This window comes from Dasypus novemcinctus, chromosome 24, assembly GCF_030445035.2.
Source record: "Dasypus novemcinctus isolate mDasNov1 chromosome 24, mDasNov1.1.hap2, whole genome shotgun sequence".
In the NCBI taxonomy this organism is placed as follows: Eukaryota; Metazoa; Chordata; class Mammalia; order Cingulata; family Dasypodidae; genus Dasypus; species Dasypus novemcinctus.
This window is the reverse complement of record NC_080696.1, coordinates 24,156,944-24,178,568: the sequence shown is the minus strand read 5'-3', so window position 1 is coordinate 24,178,568 and position 21,625 is coordinate 24,156,944. Positions and strand designations below refer to the sequence as shown.

The following is a 21,625-nucleotide window of genomic DNA, read 5'->3' as shown; positions in this document are numbered from 1 at the left end:
GACCTTACCTTTGAGCTTTATACCGCTGCCTTTTAAATGTGAGAGGCTCAAGAACATAAACCACTGTTATGGGTTGAATTGTGCTCTCCAAAAAGATACGTTGAAGTCCTAACCGCTGGTACCTGTGAATGCAACTTATTTGGAAATAGGTTCACTGCAGAGAAATCAGTTAAGTTAAAAGGAGGCCATACCAGAATAGGGTGGGCCCTTAATCCAATGTGACAGGTATCCTTAAAAGAAGGGAGATAGAGACACAAGGGAAAGGCCAAGTAGTGAGGGAGGAGGCAGAGACTGAAGGATGCAACTATAAGCCAAGGAAGGCCAAGGATTGTTAGCAAACACCAGAAGCTACAAGAAGCAAGGAAGAAGTCTGTCCTACAGATTTTAGATGGAGCACAGCTCTGCTGACACCCTGATTTCATCCTTCTAGCTTCCGGAACTCTGAGAGAATACATTTCGATTGTTTTAAGCCATTTTGTTTGTAGTTCTTTGTTTTGTAAGACAACCACCTTGGAATACTTTTCCCCTTTAGTAGATGAAGGACTTGGCTATAACTGCATCTTTAGGAATGAAATTTCTCAGTGTTTGCCATTTCCTCTTCCTCTGGGGGAGGGGGCTGAATTTTGAAGAGAAGCATCTTTGTTCTGTTCAGAAAGGGTTGATTTAATGCCCAAGGCAACCAGTGTCTGCAAGGGATGGATTCCCTCCTTTCTCCTTTTGCTGATACCTCCTCCTCTACTCTTTAATGAGGGTTTCTCTAACTGATTTGAGAATGTCTGGTTAATTAGTGTGTTTTGGGGGAGTGAGTGACAACGAATAGGGTTCAGTCATTTGCTCAGGCTAATGGAATGGACAGTCCCCCGGCTAGTCTGGGGCCATTCACAGATGGTTTGTTCCAGCCCCATCCTGCTGTGCAAGCCTGGACGTCACAAGTCCCAACACCTGCCCCAGCATCGGCTGCCACTTCCATCAGCCCTCATGGGTGAAAGCTACTAGAACCCTAAGCCTGTGTCTGATGGCTAACTGCTATCTTAGTAGCAGAATTTGAGCATTCCTCTAGCTCTTTCTAGTATATGGGAACTACTGCATGTATATGAGCTCAGAACACAGTTATTAAATAAGTGAGGACACATGGTTCATGAAATATTAATAGAAGGCATGGTTCTCCAACTCAAGTGGGCATTAAATTCTCCTTGTAAAACACACACCTGGCTGGATACCATCTCCAGAGATTCTGCTTCATTAAGTCTGGGTGGGGTCCAAGAGTTTTCATTCTAAGAGATACCCAGATCATGCTGAAGTTGCTGGTGCGGGAACCACACTTTAAGTAAAAAGACCACTTCCAGAAGCACATGAGGAAATACACTGTTTTTGAAGGTAAAGAGGATTTTTCTGGGCGATGAGACTATGAAGAAGATGTTGTCCTGAGCACCCAAAACCTGGTGGGGGGGGGTGAAGATAGACACAAAGGAACCAAAGGACAAAACAAGATGACATAAAGACATCAGTTCCTATGAGAGCGCAGAAGAGACTTTTCCACCTTGGAGAGGGAAAGCTGGGAAGGAGTCATGGAGAGGAGGCAGTTGGCTTGGCCTTCACGGATGAGTTGGTATCTGAGTGTGTAGTGGTCTTAAACATGTGTTTTCTGCTGCAGAGAAGTGGAGCCTATCTCCCCTTTCCTTGTATCTGGGTGGGCTTATGGCAGCTTAGATCAATAATCAGGTCAACTTATCCATCAGGCACAGTGCCCAGGGTCCGTACTTTTAGTGTCCCAAGAATATGCTTTAATTTACTTTAAAATCAGACAGAAAAAATGGAATATAACAACAACAAATACGTAATAATGAATCCAGGATGGATTATATTGAACTCTACACTGATACAGTCATAAAATATAGTTCTTAATATTTTTATGGAAGAAGTGTTCCATGAATGAAAACTTGCCAAGAATCCACAAATGTCCTAATGTAGCTTTGCCAATCAAAAATTTTTTTTAAATTTAAAAATTTTAAAGCTGTTTTATAAACATATATTCACATACCATATAATCCATCCAAAGTAAACTCAGTGACTTTTAGTATAACCATAGTGATGTACGTTCATTATCACAAAACATTTTAGAACAATTTTGTTTCTCCAAAAAGAAACACTCCACACCCTTATCAATCACCTATCAAACTGGAAATCAATAATAGACAGGAAAAAGGTAAATTTGCAAATGTGTGGAGGCTGAAAAACACACTCCTAAATAATCAGTGGTTCAAAGAAAAAATTGCAGTGAAATCAGTAAATATATTGAGACAAATGAAAAAGAGAACACAACTTATCAAAATTTATGGGATACAGTGAAAGCAGTCTTGACAGGGAAATTTACAGCCCTAAGTGCCTATATTAAAAAAGAACAGAGCTAAACTCAAAGATTTAACCAAACAACTAGAGAAACTAGAAAAAGAACAGCAAACCAATCCAGAGCAAGCAGAAGGAAAAAAATAATGAAGATTGGAGAAAAAAATAAATGAAACTGAGAACAACAACAACAACAAAAAAGCAATAGAGAAAATCAACAAAACCAAAAATTGGTTATTTGAGAAGATCAATAAAATTGACAAACCCTTAGCTAGATTAACAAAGAAAAAAAGAGAAAAGATGCAAATAAATACAATCAGAAATGAAAAGGGGGAAGTTACAACTGACACCAAGGAAATAAAAAGAACCATAAGAGGATAGTATGAGAAATTGTATACCGATAAAATAAACAGTCTAGATGAAATGGATACATTCCTAGAAATGCACAACCAACCTACACTGATTCTACAAGAAATACAAGAACTTACCCAACCAATCACATTTAAAGAGATAGAGTCTATCGTCAAAAATCTTACAGTAAAGAAAAGTCCAGGACCAGATGGCTTTGCAGGTGAATTCTACCAAGCATTTAGGAAAGAATTAACACCAATCCTGTTCAAAGTCTTCCAAAAAATTGAGGAAAAGGGAAAATTATGCAACATATCTTAAGAAGCCAACATCACCCTAATACCAAAGTCAGATAAAGATACAAGAAAAGAAAATTACAGACCAATCTCTCTAATGAACATAGATGCAAACATTCTCAATAAAATACTTGTAAACTGAATCCAACAGTACAGCAAAAGACTTATACATCATGACCAAGTAGGATTTATTTCTGGTATGCAAGGCTGGTTCAACATAAGGAAATCAATCAATGAAATACACCACATTAACAAATTGAAGGAAAAAACTCACATGGTCATTTCAACTTCCACAGAAGGCATTTGACAAAATCCAGCATCCTTTTTTTATAAAAACACTTCAAAAGATAGGAATAGAAGGAAAGTCTTCAATATGATAAAAGGCAGGTATGAAAAATCCATAGCCAACATCATACTCAATGGGGAAAGGTTGAAAGCTTTCCCTCTAAGATTGGAAACAAGACAAGGAGGCCCAATGTCATTATTGTTATTCAATATTTTCTCAGAAGTTCTAGCTAGGGCAATTAGACAAGAAAAAAATCAAAGATATCCAAATAGGAAAAGAGGAAGTAAAACACTCACTGTTTGCAGATGACATGATTGCCTACTTACAAAATCTTGAAGTATCCATGACAGAGCACTTGAGCTAATAAATGAGCTCAGCAAAGTGTCAGGATACAAGATCAATATGCAAAACTCAGCAATATTTTTGTATACTAGTACTGAACAATCTGAGGAGAAATCAGGGGAAAATCCCACCTTCAATAGCAACAAAAAGTCTCAAATACCTAGGAATTAATTTAACCAAAGAAGTACTGGACCTATATGCAGAAAACTACAAAACAATGCTAGAAGAAATTTTAAAAGGCCTAAATAAATAGTAGGACATTCCGTGTTCACGGATTGGAAGAATAAACATGGTGAAGTTGTCAATCTTACCCAAACTTATTTATAGGTCCAATGCAATACCAATCAAAATCCCAGCCACTTACTTTACAGAATTAGAAAGGCAATTACCAAATTCATTTGGAAGGGTAAAGTACATCTGAATAGCCAAAAGCATTTTAAAAAAGAAGAGTGGCATGGAAGTAATTTTACTCCCTGACCTTGAAATATATTACAAAGCTACAGTGGTCAAAACAGCATGATACTGTGTAAAGATAGATACATTGATGAGTGGAATTGAATTGAGAATCCAGAAATAAACCCTCACCTATACAGTCAACTGGTTTTTGACAAACCTACCAAGTTAATGTTAACAGGACAAAACAGTCTCTTGAACAAATGATGTTGGGACAACTGGATATCTATAACCAAAAAAATGAAAGAGGACCCCTATCACACTCCCTATATAAGAATCAACTCAAAATGGATCAAAGACCTAAATATAAGAGCCAGGGCCATAAAACTTCTAGAAGAAAATGTAGGGAAACATCTTCAAGACCTTGTAGTAGTGGTTGTTTCTTGGACCTTATACCCAAAGCACACGCAATAAAAGAAAAAATAGATAAATGGGACCTCCTCAAAATTAAACACTATTGTACTTCTGCAGGACTTTGTCAAAAGAGTGAAAAGGCAGTCAACTCAAAGGGAGAAAATATTTGGAAATCACATATCAGATAAGAGTTTAATATCTAGGATATATAAAGACTTGTTACAAATCAACAATAAAAAGACAAATGACCCAATTTAAAAATGGGCAAAAGACCTGAATAGACATTTGCCCAAAGAAGAAATACAAATGACAAAAAAACACATGAAGAAATGTTCAACATCACTACTAATTAGGGAAATGCAAATCAAAACTACAATGAGGTATCATTTCACACCTATCAGAATGATCACTATTAAAAAGATAGAGAACTACAAGTGATGGAGAGGATGTGGAGAGATAGGAACACATATTCACTGGTGGTGAGAATATAGATTGGTACAGCCCCTGTGGAGGAATGTTTGACATTTCCTAAAGAATTTGAATATAGACTTGCCCCGTGACCCTGCCATACCACTACCAGGTATATATCCAGAATAACTGAGAGCGTTGACAAGAACAGACATCTTCACACTGGTGTTCATAGTGGCATTATTCACAATTGCCAAAAGTTGGAAACAACCCTGGTGTCCACCAACAGATGAATAGATAAGCAAACTGTGGTGTATTCACACAATGGAATATTATGTAGCCATAAGAAGAAATTATGTTGTAAAGCATATAACAATTGGATGAACCTGGAGAACATTATGTTGAGCGAAGCAAGCCAGGCACAAAAGAACAAATACTGTATGATTCTGTTACTATGAACCAAATATATTGTATAACATACTGTATGATTATAAAAAAAATTATATGTATCCAGTACGTCTAATTGAGAAATGTATGTTTTTATTCAACTGTATTTTCTTTTTAATTTTTAATTGTTTATATTTTCAATTATTAAATGTACAAAATAAAGTTTTTAAAAATCACCTTTCAATCCCTCTATTCTTCCCCAGCTCTACAAAACCAGTAATCTAATCCCATCTTTATAAATTGATTTATATTTACATTATATAAATGGAATCATACAATATGTAGTACTTTGTGTCTGGCTTCTTTCACTTAGCATAATGTTTTGGAGCTTTTTTCCCCCCGATATTAACATTTTTTAAACTCCTCCCCCCCTTATGGCTTCTTTGCTTGCTGTCTGCTCTCTGTGTCCATTCCTTGTGCATTCTTCTGTGTCTGTATTTATTTATTTCCCCTCCCTCCTTTTGGCTTGCTTGCTGTCTGCTCTCTGTATCCATTCACTGCCCACTCTTCTGCGTTTTGCTTGTCTCCCTTTTTTTTTTTTTTCGCGTCACCTTGCTGAGTTGGCTCTCTGTGGCGCTTGTGGGCTGGGTGGTGCTCCATAGAGTCTGCGGGCTGGGCGGCACTTCATGGCACTTGCAGGCCGGGCAGCTCTCGACAGTCTGCAGGAGAGCCTGCCTTCACAAGGAGGCCCTGGGACGCAAACCCAGTGCCACAGGAGCCCAACTGATTAAGCCACAGCCACTTCCCTGATATTAACATTTTGTAACATTAATATACATATGTTCAGTTTCAAAGAAACACATTTATATATGCAATATGATCCATACTCATATTTCACATGAGGTTACACTATGCTATGCAGTCCCATGTTACATTTTTTAGCTTTACTTCTAGTAATACACATAACCATACTTTTTCCCTTTCAATGGTCATGCCCATATAACAGCTCTGCTAGTTACAAACACTGTGATGTGCTTTCACCTTTTCTATTCCTTTCCACACATTAACAATCTTTTTATCAATTCTGCACAGATTAACTCTCAGCATTCCATTCTTTAACCTCATTCCAAATTCTGGTGACCTATATTCTAGTTATTACCTCCATGCATATATACAATATATTTAGTTCATAACAGCATAGCCATACAGTATTTGTTTTATCGTCTGGCTTGCTTCACTCAATATAATATCCTCCAGGTTCATCCATGTTGTCGTAAGTTTTACAACTTCATTTCTTCTTACAACTGCATAATATTCCGTTGTGTACAAAAGCCACAATTTATTTATCCTTTCATGGGTTGATGGACACATGGGTTGTTTCTATCTTTTGGCAATTGTGAATAATGCTGCTTTGAACATCAGTGTGCAGATGTCTGTTTGTATCATTGCTCTCAGTTCTTCTGGATATATACCTAGTAGTGGTATTGCCGGGTCACATGGCAAATGTGTATTCAACTTCTTTAGGAACTGCCAGACAGTCCTCCACTTTGGCTTTATAATTCTGCATTTCTACCTCTCCACATCCTATCTCTCCACATCTTCTCCAACACTTGTAGGTTTCTGCCCTTTTAATAGTGACCATTCTAATTGGTGTGAAATGATATCTCATTGTAGCTTTGATTAGCATTTCCATAATCACTACTCATGTTAAACATTTTTTCATGTGTGTTTGTCACCATTTGTATTTTTTTCTTTGGACAAATGTTTATTCAAGACTTTTGCCATTTTTCTTATCAGATATGTGATTTCCAAATATTTTCTCCCATTGAGTTGGGTGCCTTTTCACTCTTTTGATAAAGTCCTTTGGGGTACAAAAGTGTTTAATTTTGATGAGGTCCCATTTATCTATTTTTTCTTTTGTTGCTCATGCTTTGGTTATATTTCCCTACATTTTCTTCTAGAAGTGTTATGGTCCTGGCTTTTATATTTAGGTCTTTGATCCATTTTGAGTTGATTCATGTATAGGGAGTGAGATAGCGGTCCTCTTTCCTTCCTTTGGCTATAGATATCAGGTTCTCTCAGTAATATTTGTTGAATACACTGTTTTGTCCAAGTAACATGGACTTAGTAGGTTTGTAAAAATCAGGTGACCATGGAGGTGAGGGTTTGTTTCTGGGTTCCCAGTTCTATTCCATTGATCAATATGTCTTTTTTATGCCAATACCGTGCTATTTTGACCACTGTAGCTTTGTAATGTGTTTCAAGGCCAGGCAGTGAAAGTCCTTCCACATGTCTCTTCTTTTTTAGGATTCTTTTGGCTATTAAGGTGCTCTGCCTTCCAAATAAATTTGGTAATTGCCTTTTCTATTTCTGTAAAGTAGGCTGTTGGAATTTTGATTGGTATTGCATTGAACCTCTAAATCATTTTGGGTAAGATTGACAACTTCATGATATTTAGTTTTCCAATCTATGACCATGGAATGTCTTTCCATTTGTTTTGGTCTTATTTGATTTCTTTTAACACGGTTTTATAGTTTTCTAAATATGGGCCCTATACTGCTTTGTTTAAATTGATTTCTAGGTATTTGAGTCTTTTTGTTGCTATTGAAAATGTAATTTTTTCCTGATTTCCTCCTCAGATTGCTCAGTGCTAGAGTACAGAAACATTACTGATTTTTGCATGTTGATCTTGTATTCTGCCACTTTCTGAACTCATTTATTAGCTCAAGTAGCTTTGTGGTAGACTTTTCAGAATTTTCTAAATATAGGATCATGTCATCTGCAAATAGTGAGAGTTTTTACTTCCTCCTTTCCCAGTTGGATGCCTTTTATTATTTTTCCCTTGTCTGATTGCTCTAGCTAGAACTTCTAGCACAATATTGAATAACATTCAAATTTAATGGAAAAATGGCACTTGGTGACTTCCCAGGCTAGGTCGCAAAAGGCCCTGCAGCTTCCACTTGTTTCTTCTGGTGTACCTGCACTGGGACAATGATGCTATCCATCCATAAAACTGACCAAGAGGAAATGTGATCGTTTTAATAAAAGGTTTGTGTTACTTGTGTTACTTTTAGTGGATCCTTGGAGGTAAACCTGGGCAGAGGCAAGGGGTCAAGTTTGATGCTTGGGCTTCTGTTGGGGTTAGTGAGGAGGCCAAAAAGCTGTGGGAGGTGTGGATTTGGGGGGAGATGCTGATTCAAAACTGGATGGACTGTGTTGCTGTGCTCTCAGGAGACTGCACAGGTGTCCAGGAGCCATTGGCTATGTGGGCCAGGGCGTTAGGTGCACGTCCAGGCTGGGAAGCAGATTGGAGAGTTCTTTGTACGTAGATGGTGGTTTTGCAGTGGGATCCCAGGTGAGGGTGAGAGAACACTGTCTAAATGAGTCCTGGAAAATAGAGGGCTTTCATTTGTGTTTCCCCAGTGATAAAACTGTAATAAAGAAAGTCCTCAGAGCCAAAAACAAGCAAAGGAACAAGGCCATGCCCTCTTGAGTTTCTCTTTTATCTTCTGAAATTTGAACCAAGGCAGTGACCCTGGTTTATTACCTTTGGCCCAATAAAAAAATAAAGCCCACCTGTCCTAAACCTGCCCCCATAAGACAGACAAACCCTGGTCCAATCCATAGGTGTCAAGGTAACTTCCCTTTTATGTCGATAAAAATCCTTTGCCACCCTTAGAACCCAAAGCGACTTCCTGGCTTCCTTTGCTGCAGCAAAACTCTGGTGTCCTGCACAAAATGCCTCTGGTGCGCACATGATTATACGTTTAACACCAGCGTGTTCATCCTACTGTGTTTGGAGCACCGTAGACCTGCAGAGCGTGAAGGCTGGCTCTGAAAACTTAAGAAGGATACCTCTCTCCGTGGAGCCCCCCCTCCTGGCTTAGTCTCAGTGAAGGGTGCACTGGCGCCTGGAGGGGGCTGGAGATCTGTCCTGGAGAATAATGAGAGGAGAAGCCTTTGTTGATTAGTTAAGTCCCAGATAATCCTGGCTGATGAAGGCAGATTCCGACCCCTTAAAGGATTCAGGGTTCCAAAATCACAACGGGGGTCGGCCCGGGGTGGGGGGGCGGGGGGGGAGAGGACACTGGGTGGGGAGGTGGGGGGGAACTCGGCCTCTGTCAGCGGATTTACCTGAACATGTGGAGTCAGGAGGCTTGGAGGAGCTCACCCTCCACCCGCCAAAGCGCGGAGGCGTCTCCCAAAGGCCGGCGCTCACCGCATAGACGCGACACCTGCCGAGGGCGTCCGTGGGTACGCTGGGGCCCACTCGCGCTCTCCTTTCCATGTCTTTGTAAACCCACCAGGCGGGACTAGACTGAGCTTTCCCCCTTTGGCGGATGCTGAGCGAAGCGCTTCACCAGCCCGGATCCGGCTGCCGCCCCTTCCATCCCCAGCGCCCGGGGTCTGAGCGGATCCGGTTCAGTGTGCTAGTGGAGCTTTGATCCTGGGTAGCGGCTGGGGGTAGGGCTGGGGATGCACGTTAGCGAGAGCCGGGTGGGAGGCCAGTGAGTGTCCTTGGGCGCTCCGCCCGCGATGCTGCCAAAGAGGAGGAACCCCGGGGTTCAGCTCGCCTCCGCCAGATCCCGCGGGCCCCTTCCCTGTCTGTGGGGCCGGTGGAAACGTTGGGGAAGCCCCTCACCCAGGAACTGCAAGATCCCCCTTAAATCTTCGGTGTGACGGGGTTAAAAATCCTTAGTTTCTCTCATCAGTAAAATGGGTTTGGTAAAAAGCCTCCTCCAAGAGTTTGGAGACGGAGGGGCACCGCGGTTCCTCGGTATGTGGGCAAGAGGTTGACCTCCCTCCGCCCTGGTCTCCCGGAATCTCTGGGTTCCTGACCGTCTGGTTAGGGTCTGTCTTTCTCGGTGATCTCCCTCTCCCCTGGCAGAGTTTAGGGGAGGGGGACCCCAAGATCCGCGCGGGGGCGAAGAGCCGCCGGCAGCACGTGCATGCTGAAGGCTGCGTGCGCGTGTCCTCAGGTGACCCGGACGGCCTCTTACATCCTCTCCGTATGGATGGCCCTGCTTGGACTACCTGTCCCACTGTCCTCCCAGGACGTGGACGAAATGTGTGGAATCTAGGAACCCGCCTTGACTGCGGCCCAAATCCGGCTTTACAAACCAGTTAAGATGCTTGCTGCCCGGCGAAGAGCCAGAGCATCTCCGCCGGATCCTGTATCCCAAATCTTCCCCTGAACCCAGAGATAAATCTTGGGGAACTGAAAACGACCCCGGCGAATGTCTAAAGCCGCCCTCCCGCCCGTAGGAAAGTTATTGTTTTGCTAATCCCGGGAACAGCTTTCGAGGGGAGATTTGGGTCTTCTTTAATAATGGAAAGTTAATGCGCAGCCTCCTGCAATTATCTTTATCGGAAGCCGCCTGTTTAATCTGCAGGTTCAGCGGGAGTGTTCCCAATCCAAGTCGCAGCACTTTCCCGTGCTCTGAGAGTTGTCCCCTCCCTCGCTGGTTCACTTCGGACTGTCAGGCCCGGGAGTGGGACCGCAGAGGTTCTGTTTCCGGGGCTTTCTTGATGTGGGAAAGATAAGGTTGGGGGCACGGGTGGGTGCGGTGGCCAGTGATGAGACAGAAGACAAGACAGGAAAGAAACAAGGCTGTTTCAGGTCTATTGTTTCCATCGGGGGTCTCCAACTCGCGGCCAGTGGGTCAGGACTGACTGACCACGTGTTTGGTTTGGCTCGCAGTTCATAAAGAACAGCGCCAACGTTCGCGTATATGGGGGTTTTCACAGAGAAACCAGGCTGTCTTTAAATAATCATAAACCCTGAGGACCCTTTATTAGCCCGGTGCCGAGGGGTGAGCCCCTGGAGACTGGCCTTATTTTCTAGCCCTGCGCCTCCTTCCTGGCGATTGGGGTTGTTCTGTAAGTATCGGCACATACATATACTAAAAAAGTATTCGTTGTTTATCTGAAATTCAGATTTAACTGGGCCTCTTGTATTTTTATTTGATTTGAAATCTGGCAACCGTATCCCCATTGTCTTAGCCTGCTTCCTTTCCGTCCCCCTCTTACTTGTCACCTGCCTCTGGTCGCCGCCTCCTCCCACCTGGTCGAGATTTTGGGCACTGCACAGCGGGACCCCTAGAATGCAGGGGGCGAGGAGAAGGATCTGGCTAGACGGCGGGGTGGCCAAGGGGTGAATAAACGATTTCACCCCCTTTCCCCTTGGGGATCCCCTGGGAAGGCCTTCTTGGCTCCCGCGGTGGAGTTGGTGCACTAGTGGGAGTCACATTGGTGGTCATGGTGGAGGTGCGGCTGGCAACTGGGTTTCTGTGTAGTAGGCGACTAGTCCCGGCCCGGGAGGCTTCAGGACGACTGGGAACAGGCTTCCATCCCGCACATCTGGAAGGGAAGGGAAGACCACTGCGAGGTCTGGAACCTGCGGCTTTGACGGGGACGGAAAGACAGCGGCTGTTGTCCCCTCCCTCCTTCCCTCGCCCAGCTGGAGAGGAGAGGGGAAAAGGAAGGGGACTAAAGGGACTGCAGCTGGGAGGGCGGCGATCTCGGGGAGGGGAACCGGTGGCGTCCTCTTCTTGTGGGGCCCGGAGTGCCGACGCGCCCGCGACCCGCTGATTGGAGCTCTCGCGTCTTCCGCGCCCCCCGGACGGTCCAGATGTATAAAGGGTCGTCGGAGCAGGGCCCCCTGCGCAAAGAGGACTCGGAGGGGGGTCGCGCCTCGCCAGCTGAGAAGCCATGACCGGCCGAGACCCTCTTGCCGACGGGCGAGCCCGGAGCACCTCGCTGGTGCCGGGCAGCACCCGGCCCGGCCCGCGCCCCCGGGGCTTCGCCATCACTGACCTACTGGGCCTGGAAGCCGAGCTGCCGGCACCGGTCGACCCTGGGCGGGGATGGGGCTGTGAGGGCCCCGCGGCGGCGCCCTGCCCCGGCCCGGGGCTCGGCGGCTCCTGCCTGGCGCGCGGTGCCCTCCCGCTGGGGCTCGGCCTCCTCTGTGGCTTCAGCGCGCAGCCTTCCGCAGCCGCTCGGGCGCCCTGCCTGCTGCTGACGGACGCGCCGTTCCTGCCGCCCCGAGGACCTGAGCCCTCCATCCCGCAGCCACCCGGCCGAGCGCGCCCACCGCCGGGGCCCGGCGCTGAGAAGCGCAGCGACAGCGTCTCGGCTTCCGGTAATCAGGCACCGCGTCCGCACCGCGTCCTGCTCCTGACCCTGTTTCCCCCAGGCGTCCGGCCGTGCTGGTTAACACACCATCTCCCCAATGCGCACCCACCTCCAGCACCTGGATTTAAGAGAAGGCTGGACCCCAGAGCAGGGCCTCCTGGGTTGGGGGGCGGGGGCGTATCTCCGCAACTTCAGCACACCTCACCCTGTCGACTTCTGCCCGGATCCCTCCTCTCCTCCGGGATCTGGCCCCTGCGGCGCTGCAGGCTCCACCACCACCCGGGTCTGGGCTGACCCTGGGGATCCCAGCGACCCAACCGCCATCTCCCAAGGAAAGGCCTTTCTTCAGCGCCTGGACGCAAATTTCGGCCTTCGGGAGTGGCTTGGATCGAGAAGGAGGGGGAACTGTCTTGTTTACCACCAGAACGGAGACTGGTACCCATTAGAACCTGGTACCCACTGGGCGCTCAAATGTTTGCGGAATTGATTGACTCATGGACAGGTCCTTAGTGAGCGCGCTCACCTTGATCCTGGAGCTGTCCGCTTCCCGGCGTGCTGAAAAAGGGTCCTGGTTTCTCCTCTCCTCAAGCCCCCTGAACATAGGAAAGGAAATGACCCCTGCCGGTTTCACTGTAGTTATGCATGGCTTTTTGTTCGCAGCCCACCTGTTGTGGCAAAGAAGTTGCCACGGATTATGGGGAAAGAGAAGAAAGCAAGGACAAGGGCCAAGAAATAGAGAAGTGTGGAGTATAGAGGAAGAAAAGGGAGAATTACATAAGAAAACGTGGGCTAAGGGGAACTGTATAACAGAATCTAGAGTTGAGCATCCAGGTAGCCAAGGTAAAAAGGTACATTAGTTCTCACTGATAATAAGAGGAAGCATGCCAAGTCAGCAGTCAGGAGAGAATTTGCCCAGATATGAGCTCTAACAGGAATTTATTCCTGAGTCTCTATGTAAAATAAAACGAAACTCCCTTTTAGTTATTTCTCTAAGAAGGCAGAAACTACTTTCATAGGATCTGTTCTTTCTTCTATGAGAGCTGGTCAAACAAAAGGCAAAAGGCAACTAAATTCTAATTTGTAGGGCATTTCTAGAAGAGTGGCATTGTCCAATATAAATATCATGTAAGCCACTTGTGTTGTGGAAATTTTCATAACCACATTAAAAAGTAAAAAGAAATGAAATTAATTTTAATACTATATTGTATTTAATCCAAGATATCTAAAATATTATCATTTTTCATGGGAATGAATATAGGCTTATTAAAGAGATGTTTGGTCTTTTTTTTTTGGTAAATCTTTTAAATCCATTTAGTATTTTGTATTTACAGCAGATTTCACTCTGGACTTGCCACATTTCAAGTGCACAATAGCCACATGAATGGCTACCAGACTGGGCAGTACAGATATTAGATATCATGGTCCAAGTATACAATTGTTTTGGTGTGTCAGCTAATTGATACAGGAGCAAAACTGATGTTTTTCTTATTTTTGTCTTTCTTCATTAAATTGTTCATATTTTGAAGCCATCATGTTTTTTTAAACAGTGAATCTGGCAATGCCTTTCTAACTACCCCCCCTCCCCCCAACCTGAGCTTTTGTTATGATGGATATCAAAAGCTAAAGCATAGTAGAGTGTTTCTTAAATTTTAGATTGCATATGCATACTCTGGGCACACTTAAAATGGGTTTCCTGGACCTCACCTCCAGAGGTTTTGAATTGGTAGGGCAGGGCAACAGGTGTGGTTCTGACTAAGAGTCTGATGCCACAAACCTCAGCCCTCCCTTTGAAAAAGATTGATGTAAAGGCAAAGATAAAGCAGTTGGAGGCAGAGGGAATTGGATGACTTTGGAGACTGTTTGGGGGAAAGAAATGTAATTAGTGGCCAAGCAGCTTTGTCCTCACACAGTCTGGGCTTTGAATCCCAACTTCACCATTTTCGACCTGTGTAATCTTGGGCAAGTTACTTAACCTCTCTGTGCCTCGGTTTCCTCATCTGTAAAAATAGGATTATAATAGCAACTCTTTTAGAGTGTCTTTATCTGATGTAGAAAAATGGAGATAAGAGCTGGACAAGGCTAAGCACACAGAGAATATAGTAAATAATTTAAAAAGTTACCTTTTATCATTACATGTTCACGTTCCTGGACAGACTCATGACTCCAACCCCTGAATTCAAATCCAGAAAATAATATGAAAAAATGTGCTCATTCCTAAAGTCCTCTTTCTCTATGTGCCGATAGATGAGGACAGTGTGTCAGAAGACAGGAGTGACCTGATGGTACCCTCTGTCCCAGGCAGGCGGAAGAAGCGGCGGCACAGGTACAGTGCTGGCTTTCCTTTCCATCCCATGTAGTATTATGAGACCAGAGTCTGAGATCTAATGGCCCTGGATTATGGCAGCTTAGTGACCTTCTGGTTGGAGGGACAAGGGCAGAACATACATTTGGGAACATAATTACACAATTCCCAGGAAGCTGCAGGACAATCTTCCCAGCATTTAAAAAACCCAGTTTCTCAGGTCTTTAAAATGGGTCTTCTCAGGATGAGCTGATGGAATTCGTTGAGAGAAAATGGGCTATGTTTCATTTGAACCAAACTTCTGGACTTTCTAAAGGCTATTTAGGGCCAGAAGAAAGAGGTGGAGTGTTCCATTATCATGAGGTGGCCTTTTAGGGGGTGGCTGGTAGGGGAAGCAGGACTGGTCATTCTCTAAGGCTGGGATGCTCAGGCTGGCTCCTGCAGACATACGCCCATGTGTATGTCCCAGCAGGACTGTTTTCACCACCCACCAGCTGGAAGAGCTGGAGAAGGCATTCAGTGAGGCCCATTACCCTGACGTGTACGCCCGGGAAATGCTGGCTGTGAAAACCGAGCTTCCTGAAGACCGAATACAGGTATCAAGGGTCCCCGTTCCCCTTCTCAAATGTGCCCCAGAGAACCATGAATAATACGAAAAAATATGCTCACCCCTAAAGTCTTCTTTCTCCGTGTGCCAACAGATGAGGACAGTGTGTCGGGAGACAGGAGTGACCTGGGATCTGGGATCTGCTGTCCCAGGCACTGTCCCATACCATTCTCCTCACACACAGCCACTCCCAATACCCCAACACATTCTTGTTCACACCAGAACCAAAGCTCACTTATCCAAAGGCACCACTACACAAGGCATGTCACTTCTATTTATTCCAAGAGGATATCCCCTGTAACCCTCATGTCTTTTTCCCCTTTAATTAATGAAGTCATTCTTAAAAATTACACAATAACAAGTATGCTGCAACTAGCAACTATATAAAAATTTATCAATGAAAAAAGTGACTATCCCTTCACCTCAAACCCTCAAAGGAACCAACATAAATAGATGTGACCTCTCCACATCTTGTCTCCATGTCATATATGTATATATATATATATTTTTTTTATACAGTGGTTTCATGCTACCCTCTACTTGCTTGAAAACACATCTTGGCATTTGACCAGGTCAGAAGATATGCCACCAACTCGCTCTTTTTAATAGCCAGACCATATTCCACAATGCTACTTTATTAAGATAATGGTTTTCATGAGAAATCTTGCCAGCAAGGGCCTTTGCCCCAGCAAACTCTTTCTGATCAAGGAGAGAAATAAGAAACATTGATGTCTACTTCTTTATACAATGCCTAATAAAAATACTTTCATTTATTTACTTTTCATTCCTGGCACTATGGCAGACGTCAGTGGGAACTGGTAATGCATTATTCCCACAACGATGACTCCAGGTATGGTTTGAGTGAACAGTGAGCATATCACCTGGACAGTTCCAGCTCTAGAAGCTCTGCCCTCGGGTGCACACTTGGCCCTTTTCAGAAGAACTCATTGTGAGGGGGACCGTTTCAGCTCCCTGAAGTGTCCCTCTTCATGGATGTCTCCTCCAGCAACTCCCTTCTGCTTCCCTTCCTGCCTCACACCAGGTCTGGTTTCAGAATCGGAGGGCCAAGTGGAGGAAGAGGGAGAAGTGCTGGGGCCGGAGCAGCGTGATGGCCGAGTATGGGCTCTATGGGGCCATGGTGAGGCACTCCATCCCGCTCCCCGAATCCATTGTCAACTCTGCCAAGGGCGGCCTGGTCGACTCCTGTGCCCCGTGGCTCCTGGGTAAGAGAGAAGGGATCCACGGTGAGCAGATGGGGCTGGAGATACTGGGGAGTGGCCCTCAACTTTGGGCAGGCCATGTACAAAGGCAAAGGGATGGTAATTTATTCCTATTCAGATTCAGAATGTTACATCTGATTTCAATTAACTGCAAGGCTTAGAATATGTGGAAAACCACTTTGTGTTTTCATTGGAACTGTGCACGTAGTGTGTGGAAGGTCACGTCAGGCTGTTTGTGCTACTAAATATGTGTTTGGGATCTAACACATAATACTTATGTGAAATATGTCTTTCCAAAATGTCAAGTGCTATTAGAATTTTGGGAAACTGTGCAATATAAATGTTCCAAGATGTCGTAAAAGACTCCTGTAGAGAATCTTTTAAGTGACTCATCGTTTCTTGCTCTACCTTTTGGGTAAATCTGGACATAAAGTTTGCTCAACGGGAAATAGAGTTCAGGACGGTGCTGAGTAGTGAAATCTGGAGATAATGAACCCTCTTCCTGTGTGAGTCAGGGGATCTGGTTTCTGGTCCTGATTCTGCCACTAATGACCTGCCACGTAGCTTTTCTGTCCCTCAGTTTTTTAGGGCGAAAATAGTCCACAGTGGTGAGGCTCAAGTTTTGGGGCTGCGTGTTCTCAAGAGGGCATGGCTCTCTTGCACCATTCCCTGCTACCAGGGACAAACAGGACAGTGCTCAGCTCTGAGGGATGAGTCACAAACTCTGCGCGTCAGAAGGCTTTAGTGTTACAGGGGAATGGGTGGTGGATGGCGGCACTGTAAGTTGGAGAGGGGGTCGTTTTTCAATTCAGTAAACCGTTTTTTTCCCTTTCTTTTTATTGTCTTTTTTAAAAAAGGTACATAGATCACACAAAATGTTACATTAGAAAATATGAGGTTCCCATATACCCCACTCCCCCCGCCCCCACATCAACAAACTTTTTGATCAGTGTGGCACATTCATTGCGTTTGGTGAATATGTTTTGGAGCACTGCTGCACAGCATGGATTATAGTTTACATTGTAGTTTACCCTCTCCCCCAGTAAACGGTTTTTGAACACCCACCCATTAGAGACCATGCTGCAGACTGAGGTGCCAAAAATAAATCTGATCTTGACTCTCCCCTGAAGGACTGAGGAGACTAGAGATGATTTTCGGACAGGGAACCAAGCCGACCTCTCTGGAATTACACCAGGCAGCTGGGGACCACTGAAGGTCAGCCGCCTCCTGGCCTCAGCTTGCAGCCTGTCCCCACTGAAGGTCAGCTGCCTCCTGGCCTCAGCCTGCAGCCTGTAAGAGAAACCAGGACCAGTGCTACCAGACATTCTGATTTTTTTGAGAGGAGGTGGAAGTCTGACTTTTGAGGAGCCATCTCCCAATTTCTGAATATAGATAAATAAATATATAACTATATTTAATTTCAATTTTAATATGTAATTAAAATATATACATACTTTAAATATATTTAATTTAAATTAAAATATATTTAAAATAATTTAAAATATTTATAGATAAAATATATATATAAAATATTTATATATAAAATATATATTTAAAAATAAAAATATATAAAATCCCTGTATATATACATATATAAAAGTCATTCAGACAAATCTTTGCTGGCTGCACCTAGCTGGCAGACACCAGTTCTCAACCCTTAATGGAGGGAGCCAGGTATCTACCTGTCTTTCCTTGTAGGCTGTGGATATAGGTGATGCCAAGGACGGTGCTGATAGGTTTTTGAGGACAGTGATAAGAAATTTACTCAATTGCTAACTTTAAAGACTATTTTTTTCTGGTCTTTTATCTTTTGCAAGGAATGCACAAAAAGTCGACAGGGATGATAAGGAAATCAGGAGGTGAAGGAAAGTCGGCAGGACTCGCCGGCTGTAACCACCTCCAAGAAGACTCTAGCTCAAGACCTGCAGGATCCCAGACGGCCTCAGGCAAAGCGAGCCCGGAGAACAGCCTGGAAGAAGTGGCGATGGATCTCTCCAACTCTGCACGGCAGGCTCCCAAGAAAGCGCCCTGGATGGTTGCAGCTCAAGGGTGCTCAGGCTGTGCTGGGCTGGGGGGTTTCCAGGGACTCCAGCCTGGGAAGGTGGGAGCCTCATGAAGCTCACGGGTTTCACCCACAAAGGCTGGAACTGGGTACACTCGTCATGGCATTCTTCAAAAGACAGAAGTTGTCCAAGACACATCCTCTCAGGCTGAGGATAAACTGCAGTGCCACTTGCTTTTAGAAGACAAAGGGATGTGGTGATTTAGGGAAAATTCCATCTCGTTCTAGAATGGAAACCATTCTTCAGAGGCACTTGAATCAGTTAAATAGTTACAACATTTCAGTCCTCTTTTGTAGAACTTGAGGAAGGAGAATTAAAGTCCAGAAGGCATTTTTACTGCTTGGCCATAAGATTCAGTTTGATATGATGTATAGGTTAATTGTTTATGTCTGACGTCCTTGCTCTGAATGTGACAATATAAAATTATTTTACCTCCAGAAGTATCAGATATCTTTATAAGTTGTGAAGACTGCATACAGCCATGTAAATGACAATAGTTATCTTTTATACTTTTTACCTTGAACTTGGCTTTAGACATTTCAATTTTCTTGTTATGCAATAGTTTTGTGTTCTCTTGAGTGTCATTTGACAGATTAGATAGATGTATGGGAACTCATAAATAAGCAATAAAGAAAGTCATATCCCTACTTCCCCTTCTGATGTAGCATGGGACTATATTTAAACAATTGTTGAATATCTATGAAACAGTATTTCAAGGTCAGACTAGACTTCTTAGTCTATATTTATATCTGAAAGCACTTTAGTGATTTGGATTTTATGAATTTTTTTTATTATTTAAAAATAAAAAATAAGTGTGATTGTTTCTCAGTGCACTTCTCCTAGTTCACACATGCACATCTCCATGGTTGCTGATCCTTTTCAATCTCGGAACTACCAAAGCATTTTATTCGTGCACCCTGAGGAGCTTATCCTGAGTGTCTTGGTAGACTCCCTTGCTAGACTGTAAGTTCCAGTGGGACAGCGACCATGTATAATCCATCTTTTGGAATTCAGAATTGAGAGAGAGAGATAACCTGTGATCGAGGGGCAAATGGACAGCTTCAAGAAGTAAGGAGGAGGGGAACGGGTGTAGTTCAGTGGTTGAGTGCCTGCTTCCCATGTACCAGGTCCTGGGTTCAATTCCCTTTACCTCATTCTCCCTCCTCACCCCCGTCAAAAAAAAGCAACTGGAGGGAACCAGCCACTTTCCACAGTTTTCTCCATAAATGATTGTAGTGATGCTTAAGGCAGTACTTGGTATTCCTAACTCTTCAGACAAGAAGAATGAGAAACATTTCCTTGGTCTATTTTTCTCATCCTACATGTGTTCTTAACTATAGTGAAAATTAGGTATCACTTATTCCTTACTGTAGAAACAGAAAACAATGAGCCCTGTTTCCTTTTATTCAATCCTGGCTAATAGAAATTGTGGCTGAAACCTGAGACTCAACCTCTAATGAGCAGTTGTGGGCAAAGAATGCTAGAAAGATAACAGACAGTAGATCGGGCTCCAAGGCTTTGTGCTCAAACTTGTTCTGGATGTCTTCTGCCTTCAGGGAGTTCCCACACATTTCCTCATGCTCATTCCTCAAATTCTTGCTTTCATCTCTCTGTCGTGGTTTATCCAGGGTTGAGTGTGGAACAGGGGCCAATAACCTGAATAAATTACACATTACATTCATAAAATAAAATACTATGCAGTCTCCAAAAATGATAAACTGTATTTACTTACATGGAAAGTTGTTCATGAAATGTTGTTGATGGGAAGCAGATGTGGTTCAACTGGTAGAGCATCCACCTACCATATAGGAGGTCCAGGGTTCAAACCCAGGGCCTCCTGGCCCATGTGGTGAGCTGGCCCACATGCAGTGCTGCTGCATGTAAGGGGTGCCATGCCATGCAGAGGTGTGCCCTGCATAGGAGAGCCCACATGCAAGGAGTGTACCCCGCAAGGGGAGCCGCCCCATGTGTAAAAAAGCACAGTCTGCCCAGGAGTTGCGCCACACACACAGAGAGCTGATTGCAGCAAGATGATGCAACAACAAAAAAAGAGACTCAGATTCCTGGTGCCACCAAGAATGCATGCAGACACAGAAGAACACACAGTGAATGGACACAACAGAGCAGATAACGGGGGGAGGGGGGAAGTAATAGATAAAGTAAATCTTAAAAAAGAAATGTTGTTGAGTGAAAATCTCCAAATGAAAGAAAATTAAAGAATAAACCTACAAGTAGAAATGAACAAACATATAAAGCAGAATAAAAATAAATAATAATCTTAACAATTGGTTCTAAAAAAAATGTATAAAAATAATGGACAAATTTCTGTGCACCATCCTAGACAAAAAGGAGAAAACAGGAATATGCAAAAGAAAAAGGGGCTAGAACTACTAATTTAGACAGTTTAATTTTATAAAAAAGTATTCACAATAAAAATGCATATGACTATATTTTAAAAATCTCCCACAAATGGATAAATTTCCTGGGAAAATATGTATTACTAACATTGAATAAGCATGAAATAGGAAAGATCTATAACCAAGAAAGTCATAAAATAATTATACTATTTAAATGGTTCTGGGTCTAGATGGAATTATGTGTATATTGAAGTCTTCAATTATTATTGCAGAACTGTCTATTTCTTCCTTCAACTCTGTAAATTTTTAAAGACTTTTTATTTTGAAATAATTTCAAACTTACAGAACAGTTGCAAAAAACTCCATACAGAGAACTCTAATATATTCCCACAGTCCAGATACTCGGATCTACCAATTTTAACATTCTGCCATTTTTGTTGTATCATTCATTTTACCTATCAATGATCTATCTATCTATCTATCTATCTATCTATCTATCTATCTATCTATCTATCTATCTATCTATCTATCTATCTCTATCATCTATCTTACTATGAACTATCTGTTTTCTGTACATTTGAGAACAGGCTGCACAAATAATACTCCTTAAACACAGTATTTCCATGTCCATTTTCTAAAAACAAGGATGTTCACTTTTTAATCACTTTAACTGCAGCTATCAAGTTCAAGAAATTTAACATTGACAGAAAGCTTACATTCTG

At 43.4% G+C, this 21,625-nt stretch overlaps 1 protein-coding gene across 1 annotated transcript; it reads left to right on the top strand.

Moving 5' to 3' along the window:
• Positions 1–11,931: 11,931 nt before the first annotated feature.
• On the top strand, positions 11,932–20,816 carry VSX1 (visual system homeobox 1). Its single transcript, XM_004474648.2, has 5 exons — positions 11,932–12,361; positions 14,599–14,677; positions 15,129–15,252; positions 16,306–16,486; positions 18,301–20,816. Exons 1-5 carry the CDS (start codon positions 11,932–11,934, stop codon positions 18,597–18,599), a joined length of 1,113 nt encoding a protein of 370 aa, XP_004474705.1. The 3' UTR covers positions 18,600–20,816.
• The last annotated feature ends 809 nt before the right edge of the window (positions 20,817–21,625 follow it).